General features: G+C 41.8%; 1 protein-coding gene across 1 annotated transcript in view; it reads right to left on the reverse strand.

Moving 5' to 3' along the window:
- Positions 1 to 2,153: 2,153 nt before the first annotated feature.
- SPPL3 (signal peptide peptidase like 3) overlaps positions 2,154 to 14,642 on the reverse strand; it is a 109,522-nt gene continuing 97,033 nt past the window's right edge. The window contains exons 7-11 of the mRNA XM_033098144.1: positions 12,903 to 13,009; positions 12,342 to 12,505; positions 11,416 to 11,615; positions 10,283 to 10,392; positions 2,154 to 3,955 (exon numbers count right to left, since the gene is read on the reverse strand). Coding sequence (XP_032954035.1) covers positions 3,884 to 3,955; positions 10,283 to 10,392; positions 11,416 to 11,615; positions 12,342 to 12,505; positions 12,903 to 13,009 — 653 coding nt within the window. The 3' untranslated portion in view covers positions 2,154 to 3,883. The remainder of the gene's footprint in view (positions 3,956 to 10,282; positions 10,393 to 11,415; positions 11,616 to 12,341; positions 12,506 to 12,902; positions 13,010 to 14,642) is intronic.

The raw sequence follows: 14,642 nt of genomic DNA on the forward strand, positions 1-14,642 counted from the left end.
CATCAAGTGCTGGCCCGTGTCGTGGAGCACCGGGCGTCTCCTGTAGCAACAGTCCTGGGAAAAGGACCCTTTGTGACCCTGCTTTCCACCTTCTCTTAGTCAGACGCACCAGTCAGTCCTGAGAAACTGCTCCCAGCTCTGCGACTTACAGCAAGGCCCAGAGTCGTACACAGGAAGCTCTGGATGGCACTTTCGAGCTCAGTGCTTCGTCGCTGAATAACATGGTATGTGGGGACAACTGCCACCTGACTCTTCCCACGTCGAGGTGCTGAATCACCCCCTGCATCAGATCACTGGAGCAGGGGGCAGGATAGTCAAGTTTGTTCCTGGAGCACCCAGCTCCAGCTGAACATGACTGACTTGACCTCAAATGGACGGGAAAGGGCTTTGAATTCCACAGGAAAGGTTGAGGAGAAAACAAATTATAGCTGACATAGTCAAAAGAAACGGGAAATGTGCCGTTCTGGGAGAGGCTCCACACACAAGGAGGAGTCATGCAAACAGAAAGCATCTATAAATTGCATAGAAATGGAAATTTCTAGATTAAAAATGCTCTTACCTGGTGTGTCCCTCCCGGAAGAGAGAAAAGGCCCAAGTTCCGTTAGCAGACTTTCAACACTTCAGACGCCTGTGCCAAGGCGTGTTGGGAGCCACTGTTCTGGAAGTGAGTTCACTGTTGGAAACTGCCAAAGAAAGGTGACTTGGTGAAGGGACAGGCTGTCCAGGCCAGGATGCGTGGGAAGACCAGGAGGATGGGCAGGTTTTCTTCAGAGCCTGTACTGTCTGCCCTGCTTCTATGGAGGAGAAAGGCAGCTACCATTCTTGATGAGTGTACTGCATTGTATATGCAAAAGTCTACATTCCGAGGCTCTGACGTAAATGTTAGGCTTTACAAAACACAAGTGTCTACATACAACACTGGAGCTGGCTGGCAGTGACCTCAGAACTGCTATGCAGACACAGCAGATTCTATTTTTAACACTTCATTGGCAAACCAGAACTCCCTTCCCTCCACCTGTACAGAGAACCAGTCCTTTTGTTTGTCACGTGGCTAACATAACTTACCTGTTTAACCAAGGCCTGTGCTGGCAGGCTACAAAGGCAATTCAGATAGTAGCTTCCACCCCCACGCCCCCACAAAGGCCCCCAGTTCCAGCTCGGACTGCTCCTACACAGGAGGTGTGTAGCTGTCTAACTCAGAAAAGGCATCAACTGTAGTAATAATAATGGAACATGCTAGGCTTTGGATAAACTTCGCTGTCCTATCTTCATTCGCTCAGATTAGAAAGAAGAAAGTCGCTGTGGATAAGTGAGTCCCAACACGCAGTATCTGGGGGCAGAAGAACATCAGACCAGTAAGGACGGGAGTCTGTGCTGGAACTTTGTAAACGTGCCTTGCCTAATGCAAAAGACTTCTTAGAAAGAAACCCCCAAACTCGGGATGTCCGAGAAACCAGAAACAATAAGATGAGGCCAGTATGTGAGGCAGGGGGAGGGGGAGAGTATAAGGAGAAAAGGCAGGCATGGGCTTTAAGTGCAGTCTCTCCCACCCCCAATCAAAGCAGCACTACTTCCATACGGGAAATTCTAGTGCGTCTGCTGTGGTTAATTTAAAACAAAAGGAGTATTTGCAGTTCCTCCACCAAAGTTTTAAGGGCTTTGAAGGCTAAGAACTGGAATCCAAATTACGTTCAGGAGTCTTGTGGGGCTATTTTTCCACCTAAATAAATGAGCACAGAAGTGAGGATCACAAAAAACCACATTCCTTCTGTCTGGAGTTTAGTTTTTTTTTTTTTTTTTTTAATATGAAAAGAAAAATTAAAATGCCCAACTGCCAGGATAATATTTCTAACCATTACTGGCACTTGCCCTTAACCGGAGTCATTCTGGAAGACGCCCCCACCCCCTGATTAGCCATCAGCACCCTGGAGGGCTCAGAAAGCAGAACTGATAAACAGTGAGTACGTGAATGTATGTTCGGTCTTCACCAAATCCAGAGGCTGTTGTGAGTGCTGTGAACAGAAGCTTCAGTTCTTCCACGCCTCTAGGACTGACCCAGAGCTGGAGATAGACAGGGTCTTGCCATCAGTCTTCTGGAACAGGTAGAGCAGGTAGGTACTAACAACTAAAAGTTAAGATGAGGTGACAAAGGCTACAAAGCAGTCATTTATTAAAAAAACAACAAAACAACAAAAAACAAAACAGCCCTCAGCAGGATTCGAAGACACAACAGAGGAATGCACCATCCTGACCGCTTCACACTCCCGACAACGCGAGGACAACTGACGTGCACCGCCTGTGAGCTCTATCCACTGTGCCTTCAAGCAACGGGAACCACAGCACTCCAGTTCATTACACAGGTCAAGCCAGAGGCAGGTCACCTGCAGATGGGAGAAACCAGGACACGGGCCCTTCTCCAACCTCTGCTGTCAGGAATGCAGGCCAGTTCCAGGCTTCTCTCTGCCTCGGAACAATGGGCGATTTCTTACCAGGCTGGGGCAGCTTGGACAAAGGCAAGTGGACACACTCCCACTAGTAACCACCAGAAAGCTGGCTCTCCAGCCAAGACCACAACATGGTCAGATTCCAAGGGGACAGAGCAGCTTGCTCTTTCTACAATTCCTGGAACGTAGGGCGCATCTCAAAGAGGCACGTGACATATGTCCCCAATACCCAGTTGTCACCACAGGTAAACCAAGACTATAATCACAACAGCAAGGACAAAATTGTGTTGTTTTTTCCTTTTTTTTTCTTAAAGGAGTGAGGGCATGGAAAATACAGCACACCAATGAAACAAAATGCCAAAAAAAAAATACAAAACAATAGAAAATAGAAAAATGTATTTACAAGTAGTACATTACTATGATCAGAAAGCACAAAGACACCTGCTGCTATAATACATGCATTGATTCAAGAAGAAAATACTAAAAGCCCTGCAAGGGAGAAGCCTGTGAAAACAAAAAAAGGGCCAAAAAGGTTTACCTTTTCATCCCTAATTGGCTACGCTGATCAAAACCAAATGTCCTAAAGTCCATGAGTATATCAGTACAAATACTATACTGGTTTTTAACTGCACGTTCAGTTGTGGAGGGAAGGACAGCAGCTTATCCATATACAAGAAAGCCAGAGTCAACGGCTCTACATGCTAACAATTACAGCAAGGCCCTGTCTGCTACACGGCATGATCTTAGCGGGTTTTAATTTCTGTTTATTCATATAGATCTATGTGCGTGTGTGTATGTATAAAAACCGTGCCCTCATTCACTGCCAACACAACATCTGGGTGGACATGAACAACAATTCTTATGTGTATGTTGTAAGCAGTCACTCAATGTCTGTGGATTGAATAAGTCACTTCACACCACAGAAAATATTTAATAAATCCAAAAAAAGGAAAGAAGGATATAACGACAGAAGAGCTTCTGTCTCAGTTCTCTGAAACTGAGTCCTCCATAGGAAACTGGTCCCAAAGTTCTTGAGGGTTCACTGAAGGAACTTCGATTTGCTAACATTTTTCACCCTTTTAGTGTTCAAAAGGTATAGAACAACTCCTTGCCGTTGTCAGTTTGAAACAGTCACCTCTCCATCCCCCACAGGTAACAGTCTGGTGCAGATCCGTAAAAACAGGGGAGGAAGGAGCGCTGGGGAGGGCCTGCCACTTCAGGAGGGGCTCCACCTCTACAACGGCAGGAAGAGAAGGAACCAAGCTCGGTTCCAGCACCTCGCTCCTGCAAACAAACTCCCTGCAAATGCAAAATCCAGTCACACGTCAGTTCCTTAAACAGGTACATCTCCATGTACCAGGCCAACTCTAAGATGAAACAAAACCACTCGTTGACAGAAAAGGACTAAGATGGCCATTCTGGTCACTCTCTGTGATCCATCATACTTCCAGGAATCGGGAGCTGCTGGACTTGGAGTGGAATGGCTCAGACCACATCCGCCGTAGGTCACCCTGGGAAAAAGGAACTTTACTAAGTTACAACAGCTATCGACAAGTCCTTTCTTATACTTGATCTCAGGTTGCTTCGGTGGACAGTCAAAGAATATTCAAATGTTACTCACTGAAAAGTAACCCACGATTCTCTGAACAACTCATTAGGAGGGCTCTTAGGCTCCCCGAGCAGAGGGCTTTTAAAATCTCTATCCTGGTGTAAAGTTCTATCACTTATGAATCAGATGATCTAGCAAATTAAACTGTGTCTGTTTCCTTATCTATCAATGGGGATGATAGGAATCTTGTGAACAAGATAATGCTCTAAGTCTATAGTTTTATCATTTTCTATTTCCAAACTATTTGTTTCTTATTGTTTTTAGATTCCACATTGTCTTTCTTTGACTTATTTCACTCAACATAATACTCTCTAGGTCCATGCATGTTGGTGCAAACGGCAAGATTTCTTTTTTTATTGCGGAATAATATCCTGTGTGTGTGTGTATCACTTGTTTATCCATTCATCTATTGATGGACACCTAGGCTGCTTCTATTATCTTGGCTATTACTAGTAATGCTGCAGTGAACATAGGGGTGCATATATATCTTTTAAAATTAGTGTTTTTGTTTTCCTCGGATAAATACCCAGAAGTGGAATTGTTAAATCGTAGGGTAGCTCTATTTTTAATTTTTTGAGGAATCTCCGTACTGTTTTCCATAGTGGCTGCACTAATTTCCATTCCTACCAACAGTGCAGGAGGATTCCCTTTTCTCCACATCCTCACCAGCACTTGTTTGTTGATTTATTGATGCTGGCCATTCTGACAGGTGTGAGGTGATACCTCATTGTGGTTTTAATTTGCATTTCTCTGATGGTTAGTGACATTAAGCATCTTTTCATATGTCTATTGGTCATCTGTATGTCCTCTTTGGAGAAATGTCTATTCATGTCCTCTGCTCATTTTTTAATTGGTTTTTTTTAAAAGTGTTAAGTTGTATGAGTTCTTTATATATTAACCCCTTATCAGATGTATCACTGGTGAATATCTTCTCTCATTCAGTAGGTTGTCTTTTCGTTTTGTTGATGGTTTCCTTTGCTGTACAAAAATTTTTTAGTTTGATGTCGTTCCATTTGTTTTTTTCTTTTGTTTCCCTTGCTCGAGGTGATATACCAAAAAAAGATATTGTCAAAGAGTTTACTGCTTATGTTTCTTCTAGGTGTTCTGTGGTTTCAGGTCTAACATTTAAGTCTTTAATCCATTTTTTGTTTATTTTTGTGTATGGAGTAAGAAGGTGGTCCACTTTCATTTTTTGCATGTATCTGTCCAGTTTTGTCAACACCACTCATTGAATAGACTGTCTTCACTATATAGTCTTGTTTCCTTTGTTGTAGCTCAACAGACATATAAACAGGGATTGATTTCTAGGCTCTTTATTCCATTGATCTATACATGTTTTTTTATACTACTAGTACCATGCTGTCTTGATTATTGTAGCTTTGTGTAACTGTCTGATATCAGGGAGCATGACACCCCCCAGTCCATTCTTTCTCAAGATTTCTTTGGCTATTTGGGGTCTTTTGTAGTTCCTTATAAATTTTAGGATTAGTTGTTCTAAAGAATGCCTTTGGTATTTTAATAGGGATTGCACTGAATCTGTATATTACTTTAGGTAGTAAGGACATTTTAACAATTTAATCCTTCTAATCCATTAGAAGTGGAAGGTACATCTTCCACTTAGTGTAGTTTGTTCAATTTTCTCTTCAATGTCTTGTAGTTTTCAGACTACGTCTTTCACCTCTTTGGTTAAACTTATTCCTATCCTAGGTACTTTATACTTTTTGATGCAACTGTAATTCCTCTGATCATATGTTATTGGTGTAGAGATACGCAACTGATTTCTGTTTATTGATTCTGTATCCAGCAACTTTAATGAAGTCATTTATTCTAAATTTTTTTTGGTGGAGTCTTTAGGGTTTACTATATATAGTATCATGTCATTTGCAAATAATTAAGAGTTTTATTTTTTCCCAACTTGGATGCGTTTTATTTCTTTAGTTTTGTCTGACTGCTGTGGCTAGGACTTCCAATACCATATTGAAGAGAAGTGGTGATAGTGGGCATCCTTGTTTTGTTCCTGATCTTAGAGGAAGGGCTTTCAGCCTTTCACCATTGAGTATATTAACTGTAGGTTTGTCACATATGGCCTTTATTATGTTGTGATATATTCCGTCTATACCCACTTTGTTGGGAGTTTTTATCATAAAAGGTTGTTGAATTTTGTCAAATACTTTTTCTGCATCTATTGAGATGATCATATGGTTTTTATCCTTTGTTTTGTTAATGTGATGTAGTGCAGTGATTGATTTATGGATGTTGAACCATCCTTGCATCACTGAGATGAATCCCACTTGGTCATGGGGTATGATCCTTTTAATGTATTGTTGAATTTGGTTTGCTAAGGTTTTGTTGCGAATTTTTGTATCTATGTTTATCAAAGACATTAGCCTCTCATTTTACTTTTTTGTAATGTCTTGATTTTGCTAGTTTATGAGTTTGGAAGTGTTTCTTCCTCTTCAATTTTCTGAAATAGTTTAAGAATAGGTATTAATTCTTCTTTGTATGTTTGGATAGAACTCACCTGTGAAGTCATCTGGTTCTGGACTTTTATTTATTATGAGGTTTTTGATTACTGCTTCAATTTCATTGTTAGTAATTGGTCTGTTTAGATTTTATATTTCTTCCTGGTTCAGTCTCAGAAAGTTATGTGCTTCTAAAAATTTATTGATCTCTTTTAGATTCTTGAATTTGTTCACATATTCATAGTATTCTTTAATGATTCTTTGTATTTCTGTGGTGTCAGTTGTAACTTCTCTTTCATTATGATTTTATTTGGGCTTTCTATTTTTCTTGATAAATTTGGCTAAAGTTTCATCTATTTTATTTGTCTTTTCAAAGCAGCAGCTCTTGGTTTTATTGATCTTTTCTACTGATTTTTTTTTAAATTTCTATTTCATTTATTTCCACTCTGATCTTAACAATTTCCTGCCTGTTACTTACTTGGGGCTTTGTCTGTTCTTCTTTTTCTGATTCCTTTAGGTGTAGAGTTCGATTGTTTGAGATTTTTTTTTTTATTTCTTGAGGTAGGTCTGTATAGCTATGAATTTCCCTCTTAGAACTCCTTTTGTTGTATCCCATAAATTTGAAAAGTTGTTTTGATTTTCATTAGTTTCAAGATTGTTTCTGTAGTTATTTCTAGTTTCATGCCACTGGTTAGAAAAGATACTTGATATTTCAATCTTCTTGTATTGAGGCCTAATATGTGATCTATCCTGGAGAAACTTACATGTACACTTGAAAAAATGTATTCTGTAGTTTTTAGATGAAATGTTCTATAAATATCGAGTAAATTGATCTTGTGTAATGTGACATTTAAGGCCATTATTTATTAATTTTCTGTCTGGATCCATTGATGCAAGTGGGGTATTAAAATCCCCTATTATTGTATTACTATGGATTTCTCCCTTTATATCCATTAATAATTGCTTTATATATTTAGGTGATCCTATGTTGGGTGCACAGATATTTACAACTGTTTTATCCTCTTCTTGGATATAACTTCTTTATAATTATGTAATGTCCTTTTTAAAAAATATTTTTTGTTTTATTAAAGTATTGCTATCCCAGTTTTCATTGCTATTTGCATGGAATATCTTTTTCCATCCCTTCACTTCCTGTATGTATGTGTCTTTCCATTTGAAGTGAGTCTCTTGCAAGCAGCATGTAGATGTCACATTTTTAAATCCATTCAGCCACCATGTCTTTTTATTGCAGCATTTAATCCATTTATATTTAAAATAATTAAAATTTAGTAAGTATGTACTTATTGCCATTTTGTTAATTGTTTTTATAACTGTCCTCTGTTCCTTTGTTCTCTTGGTCTCTTCCCTCGTGGTTTGCTGTTTGTCTTTGGGTTCCTTTCTCTGTGTATCTTTTGTAGGTTTTTGGTTTGTGGTTACCAGGAGGTTTATGTATATCATTCTCTATATACAGCAGTCTACTTTTTTTCCCCCCAGTCTGAGCTCGAGAATGTTAACAGTGGCTTTATTAGGTGAATGCTTGAAAGTAGTCAACATTGAATTGAATTTACTTCATGTTAACATTTACAAATACATTATTAGCAACTCTTAAATATTCCAAATCAACCAACTTGAAGTACAGAAGGCTTGCTCTCAAATCACTCTTCTGAGGTGACGTGAAGTCTGCAGGAGCCTGGTTGAGTCGGGTCCCTAGCCCACGATCAGTAGGTAATCACTGGTGAACTCATAGGTGGGAACTTCAAGGTTGAGGGGTGCAGGCCCCTTCCTGATCCTGCCCGACGCATCATAGTGGGACCCATGGCAAGGGCAGTAATAGCCACCAAAATTGCCTAGTAGTCTACTTTTAAGCTGATAGGTAGTTAAATTCGAATATATTCAATAAGGATTACATTTTTATTCCCCTCTCCATGCTTTATGTTCTTGATGTCATATTTTAGATCTTTTTGTGTTGTGCATCTCCTACTTACTGTAATTTGAGTTCATTTTTTAATCTTTGTAGTAGCTTTTTAAATGTCTGATTTGCTGTTATTTATTGAATATTTGGCTTTAACTATGAGGTTGTCCCCCTTCTTATATTTTATTTCTGGTTATGTCCTTTCCTTTTTTACTTAAAGATCATTTAACATTTCTTTGGAAAGCTGGTTTAATGGTGATGAAGTCCTTTATTTTTATTTTTTGCTTGTCTGGGAAATTTTGTTATAGCTTCTTCAATTCTGAAAGATAACCTTGCTGGGTAAATTATTCTAGGTTGTAGGTTCCTTTCTCTTAGTACTTTAAAGATGTCCTGCTACTCCCTTCTGGCCTGTACAGTTGCTGATGGGAAATCAGGTGATAGCCTTATAGGGTTTATTTTGTATGTGACTTGTTTTTCTCAGCTTCCTTCAAGATTGTCTCTTTAACTTTTGCCATTTTAACTACAAAATGTCTTGGTGTGTTGGTCTCTGGGTTCATCTTGTTTGGAAATCTCTGCTTCCTGGACCTGGATGTGTTTTCTTTCCAGGTTAGGAAGATTTTTAGGCTTTATTTCTTTAAATAAAGTTTCTATTCCTCTCTTCTTCTGAGAGCCTATAAATGCAAATATTTGAGCACTTGATGTTATCCCAGAGTTCCCTTAAACTATCATTTTTCAAAATACTTTTTCTGCTGATTTCTACTAGTCGGTCTTCTCGGTCACTGATCTGTTCTTGTGTGTTAGCTAATCTACTACTGATTCCTTCTAATGTGTTTTCTGAGTTATTGTATTCTTCAATTCTGCTTGGTTCTAACTCGGTGTTGAAGTTCTAAGTTCCGCTATTCCACTCTCAAGATTGGTGAGGATCCCTGTGACTATTTCTTTGACTTCTTTATCAGGCAAATTACTTATTTCTGTTTCCACAAGTCCTCCCTCCCCCTGCCCCCCAGGGATTTTTCTTGTTCCTTCATTTGAAAGATATTTTCATTTTGTTTGGCTGCCTATATTTGTTTATATGACTTAGACAAAACATGTTTCTTCAAATATCGGAGAAGTGGCTTTATGTTGAAGCAGGCTCTATGTGGACTGTGTACGCAGGGTGGTTTTGGCAGGCCGGTAGGAGCCGAGGGGGTGCTTAAGGCCTCCAGGGCACTGGCCTACTGAGCCAGAGCAGCTCCAGGTGGGTGTAATAATACTGCTGATCCTGCCTGCTCCCTTTGTTCAGGCAGAAATGGGCTCAGGAGATGTGTCTGGGACCTTGCAGGCAGGCCAGAGCCCCCACCCTACGGAGGTGGAGGAGGATGTAAACAATGGTGCTCACCAGCCCCTCCAACCCCAGAGAACTCCCGCGGCTCTCCAGTTTTCTCCCTGTATAGTTTCTCTCTGATTTGTTGCACCCAAAGTGGTCCCATATAGAAGAGACCTCCATGCAGGCTTATGTGCTGGGCAGTTTTGGGAAGCCGCTTGGAGCCAAGCATTCAAAGAGCTGTTAGGTGGCAACAGGGTTCTGCTTTCGAGAGGAGCAGGAAGTCTCTGCAGTTGGGCTCTGGGGTTTCAGTTAATTACCCATGAGCAGGTGGTGTAGTGGTCTAACTCATTAGCACTCGCTGCCCATGGCTCCAAGAATCTGGTAGAGGCCGCTACCATCAAGTTAGTAAAACAAAAGAACAAACCCCTGCTGTCAAGTTCAGGAGCTCAGGGGCTTGAGCAGAAATACTTCCAGCAAGGAGACTACGTACCCAAGTCTAGGATCAGTGCTAAGTTATTGCTTTCACAGGTTTACAAGTGCTTCTCTCACCTTTAAATAGGCCATCGTGAGGAGTGGCAATAAGGTAAATGGCACCAAATAGAGAAGGGCAGGCTGGGCTGCTCGGTGAATGCGAGATGCCACGGTAGCAGTGAGGAGACCTGTGAGAGAGAAGCATCTGTGAGTAACTCCCTGGGGCCAGCCCTGAGTGAGGAGGACCTCTGGTATCTGGATGCGTCTTGGCAAGTTTGAAATTATACAGATCTAATGTGACATCTTCCACCCAATGGTTAGGATGTGAAATGCCCAGATCCAACACCATAGCTTAAGAAAACCTAGAATTCCAAGGACCTGTGACTGGCCCACGTTCCATTTCGTGCTCAGGTTCTAGCTCTCTGTGTGCCTGGTCTCCCTTTATCTCCTGTGGTATGTGATGTTAGACTTGGAGGCAAAAGACCTGGGTTCAAATTCCAACTCTGCTACTTACAAGAGCTATGTCATCTTGGTTGAGGCTTTCACCTCTCCGAGCCTCAGCCTCCTTATCTGTCTGATGGGGATGACACCCTTTGCCTGTCCCTCTTAGAGTTTTTGAACTGCAATGAACCCAAGAATATGGAAGTGCTATGGAATTGGTGAAGTGCTAGTGTTAAGTAGGAGGCACGGGTGAGAGAGGTGCTCCTTTACACTCACTTTTCTGTAGCCATTGCAGGTGCAGATAGGTGACTGCTATTCCTAAACCATTACAACGGTCTCTTCCTGTCTGCCTGTGCCTGAGTGGCTAGAGAGAAAACAGCCTAGGGAGAGTCTGAGGTGACAGAATAAATGAAGGGAAATATGTTTAATGAAGGAGGAAATAAGCCTGACATTCATTAGACTCAAGCTAACGATTTACTAAGCACACAGACTGCCCCCACGATCGCTGACTGGGAGGTGTTCTTGACTTGGAGGCCTAACCTGTTCTTACTACAGTGTTTGTTCTTTAGTCGTATTGGTAGACAAGGAGCTGCGCTGGCCAGGATCCAGAGCATCCATCATCTCAGGGGTTTGTGGGTTTTTTCTTTGTGGTCGTAATAGCCAACCACTTACTGCTCTCCTCCCAGCCAGCGTCTGCAGCTAGAAGACCTGATTTAATTCCAGGGGTGGGGGGCAGCCAGGGCAGGGATCACACAGCTCTGTTCTCTTACCTACGAAGTATCCAATGAGGGTGCAGTGGAAGTAGGAGACCTTCTGCATGCGTCCAGAGATGTTGGCAGGTCCAGAGGCACCACAGGAGTCACCATTGGCTTGTTTTTTGTAGTTGTCATAACGAAGGACAAAGCACAACAGGAGTCCGGGCATCACAATGTCTCCAATGCCCAACATAGAGAAGTGACTGCCAGTGGAGCTGGAACACAGTGTCACGTGTCAGGGATGCCACACTCTACAATCCCATTTCTCCTTCTCCCGGGCAAAGCCTGTCAGCTTTTTAGGGAGTCAAAGAACTTATCTGAATGGTAGATGGAAATATCTACTGGTTGAACAGCACTAGTTTTTAGTAGTTGAGAGACTGAAAGCCCCAGGAGTACCAGCACTAGAGGTCTTCCACCCGGGTCGACCCCTCAGTGCTTCAGGCACCTCACAGGTAACTGCCCATGATCTGCGTAAGCACTGCCATCTCACTATTTGTCACACATTCACTGCTGAGACTTCAAATAAGCACCTGACTACTACCAGACATGGGAGATTAAGCAGCACATTAATTTTTCCAACATTGTATTAATAGGAACTGTATAATTTTAGCATTAGGACATATTTTTACAAATGTCTTAGACATAAAAACATCCCGAATTTCCTGTTAATTCCCTCCAGCCAACTTTAAAATATGGTAATAGTAGTAACATATGGTTGTTTGATAACACTGATCAATAAAAAGGAGCACCTGTATCACTTAGTGATAAATCTTTGCAAGTTAAGTCAATATTCTCTTCCTCATTTGTAAGATGGAGATGCTGGCTCACAACCCTTCCGCAGTCTAGGGTTAGAATGCCGATGACAAAACAGATTCATCAGGGAACAGGAAGGTAGTGTGTTCACAGTCATAAGACGAGGCCCGCCTTGCCGCCCAGCCTACCTTGGGAAGACCAGCTTTCCAGGCAGAGACAGGCGAGGAACATCACGCCCAACATTGGGCCCCAGGTGGAGTTTTCGGGAAAGAACATCAAGGGGATTGTCAGCCGGCTGCGTGGCCACCTTCACCATCACGTTGCTGTTGAAGATGTAGGCAGAAAAAAACACCTGCCAAGTGGAAAGTCACTTTTATCAGATGGAGCTGGAAGCAATCTGATTTCAGCATTGGCCCTCTTTGTTCTTAAGAGCAGAATCTCAGAATACTGCAACGTCAAGCTTTTCTGACTCCATGCTTTGCGGAGAAAGGCAATCTTTGCTCCCGGGGCAGGGAACCTTATCTGCCTGCTCCGTCTTCCGCCCTAGCAGTCACACACATACCGGCTACTGTAACACCTCTGAAGAAACAAAGGCTCGGACAGCTAGCCGCCTGCTCACCTTTAATACCTACCGTTCAGACTGGAGGGAGTGGTCTCAGACGGGAGGTACTCCAGCCAGCCAGACTTTGCATACTTAGACTCCAATTCAACCCAAAGGACAGCAGGGCATTAGGGAAACAGTCGCTTACCCAAAAGACATCGTAGATTAGAAGCCCTGAGAGAAGCAAGCAGGAGACCTTGAGGCTGGGCAGGCGGACGAAGGCGATCATGGCGACACAGAGACCCATGGCCAGAGCTGGGGAGGAGACAGCGGTCAGTACAGGCTCATCCTCTGCACAGCTATGTAGCCTATAAACCTAACAAAGTTGTGGGTCCCCTCAAACATCAGGCAGCCCTAAGCCCCAGTCTAAGACATTTATGCCCACTTTAACTCATTTTAACCTGCTGGTATTAGGGAAATTCCTTTTCTCACACTATAGACAGTGCTCAACCGTGTAAGATCCAGGAGCTTCTGTGTTCTGATCCAGCTCCAAGCCACGCTCAGCTGGGGAGCTCCTATGCCTCCCCCATACTGCAGATGTATCAGCCTTGATCCTTATTTGAAAGTTAACTCACATCCTAAATCACATCCTCTTTCATTTACTCAGGGACACTGTTCCAGCAATTTGTTCTTCTCTATCCCTGCCTTATTTTTTTTCTTGCACCTCTCAAAATCTGACACACCATGCGTCTTTTAAAAAAATTCTCCTTCCTCTCCACTAAAATGTCAGGTCCTTCAGGGCGTGGCCGTGCTGCATTCCTGGAGTCTAGAAGATGAATGGTTTCTCCCTGTCTTTATCTCACCCTCCATTCTTCTGAAAACACCAGGTCTGATTAGGCCACCTAGCTGCTCACAAAACTCCCCGTGGGTTCTCGTTGAAGTGGGATGCAAGTGGAACAACTCGGCCAGGCACTGGCAGGGACTTGCCATGTAGGAGGGCGTTCTCCATTGTGCAGCCCCTGCCCTCGTGGTGTACTTCCCCCTGCTCTGTTCTGTAACCACACTGCTCAACACATACTATTTCCTTTTATGTGCTACACAGAAGGCCCTATCCTGGCCTTCTTCCCCTGGAAAATTCATCCTTACTCTTAAAGATGCCAGGTCAGAAAGCCCTTCCTCAGGGATTCTTTCCTGGTCTAACCAGATTACCACATTTTGCTGTGTATGATGTGCACCCACATTCTTGGCCCAAATTTTCAGGGGGAAAAAAAAATCTTTCGTTTTAACTTTTTAATTCAAATTTTATTTGTTTATATTTAGGTACTTGTTTTTTGTATTTATAAAGGAATTTTAGAATTTTTGATTTATTAATACACTTTTAACTCATAAGCATAAATGGAAGAATTAAAAACATTTACATAGATATGGAATTAGCACTCCCTATGTATAATGTGCATCCTTATTTTTCCCTCACAAATTTGGGCCAAAAAGTACACATTATATACGGCAAAATACAGTAAGTTGTTTTTTCTTTGTGATGCTACAGAACTTTAAATCTCTCTCAACTCATTCATCCATTCTATACTGGTGTGATTATTTATATACAAGTAGTTTATTCCTCAAACTAGGTTCTCCCAGTAGACAGAAACCATGGCTTATTCTTTCGGTGGATCCCCAGCACTTGACAGAGTGGACACTCAATAAATATTTGCTGAATGAATTAATAAAATTACGCTCTATCAACTTCAAATTTCACATTATTCTAAGGAAAGTAAGAAAAGCAAGTAAAGCCATATTACAGATGTATGTCATTTTAATGGAACTGGTAAATTGTCAATATATGTAACAAAGTGGGCAAATACAGGCATACCTCAGGTTCCAGACCACCGCAATGAAGCGAGTATCGCAATAAACTCAGTCATATTCTTTTTGCTGGTGGAGGGTCTTG

Source organism: Rhinolophus ferrumequinum, chromosome 25, assembly GCF_004115265.2.
Source record: "Rhinolophus ferrumequinum isolate MPI-CBG mRhiFer1 chromosome 25, mRhiFer1_v1.p, whole genome shotgun sequence".
Classification (NCBI taxonomy): Eukaryota; Metazoa; Chordata; class Mammalia; order Chiroptera; family Rhinolophidae; genus Rhinolophus; species Rhinolophus ferrumequinum.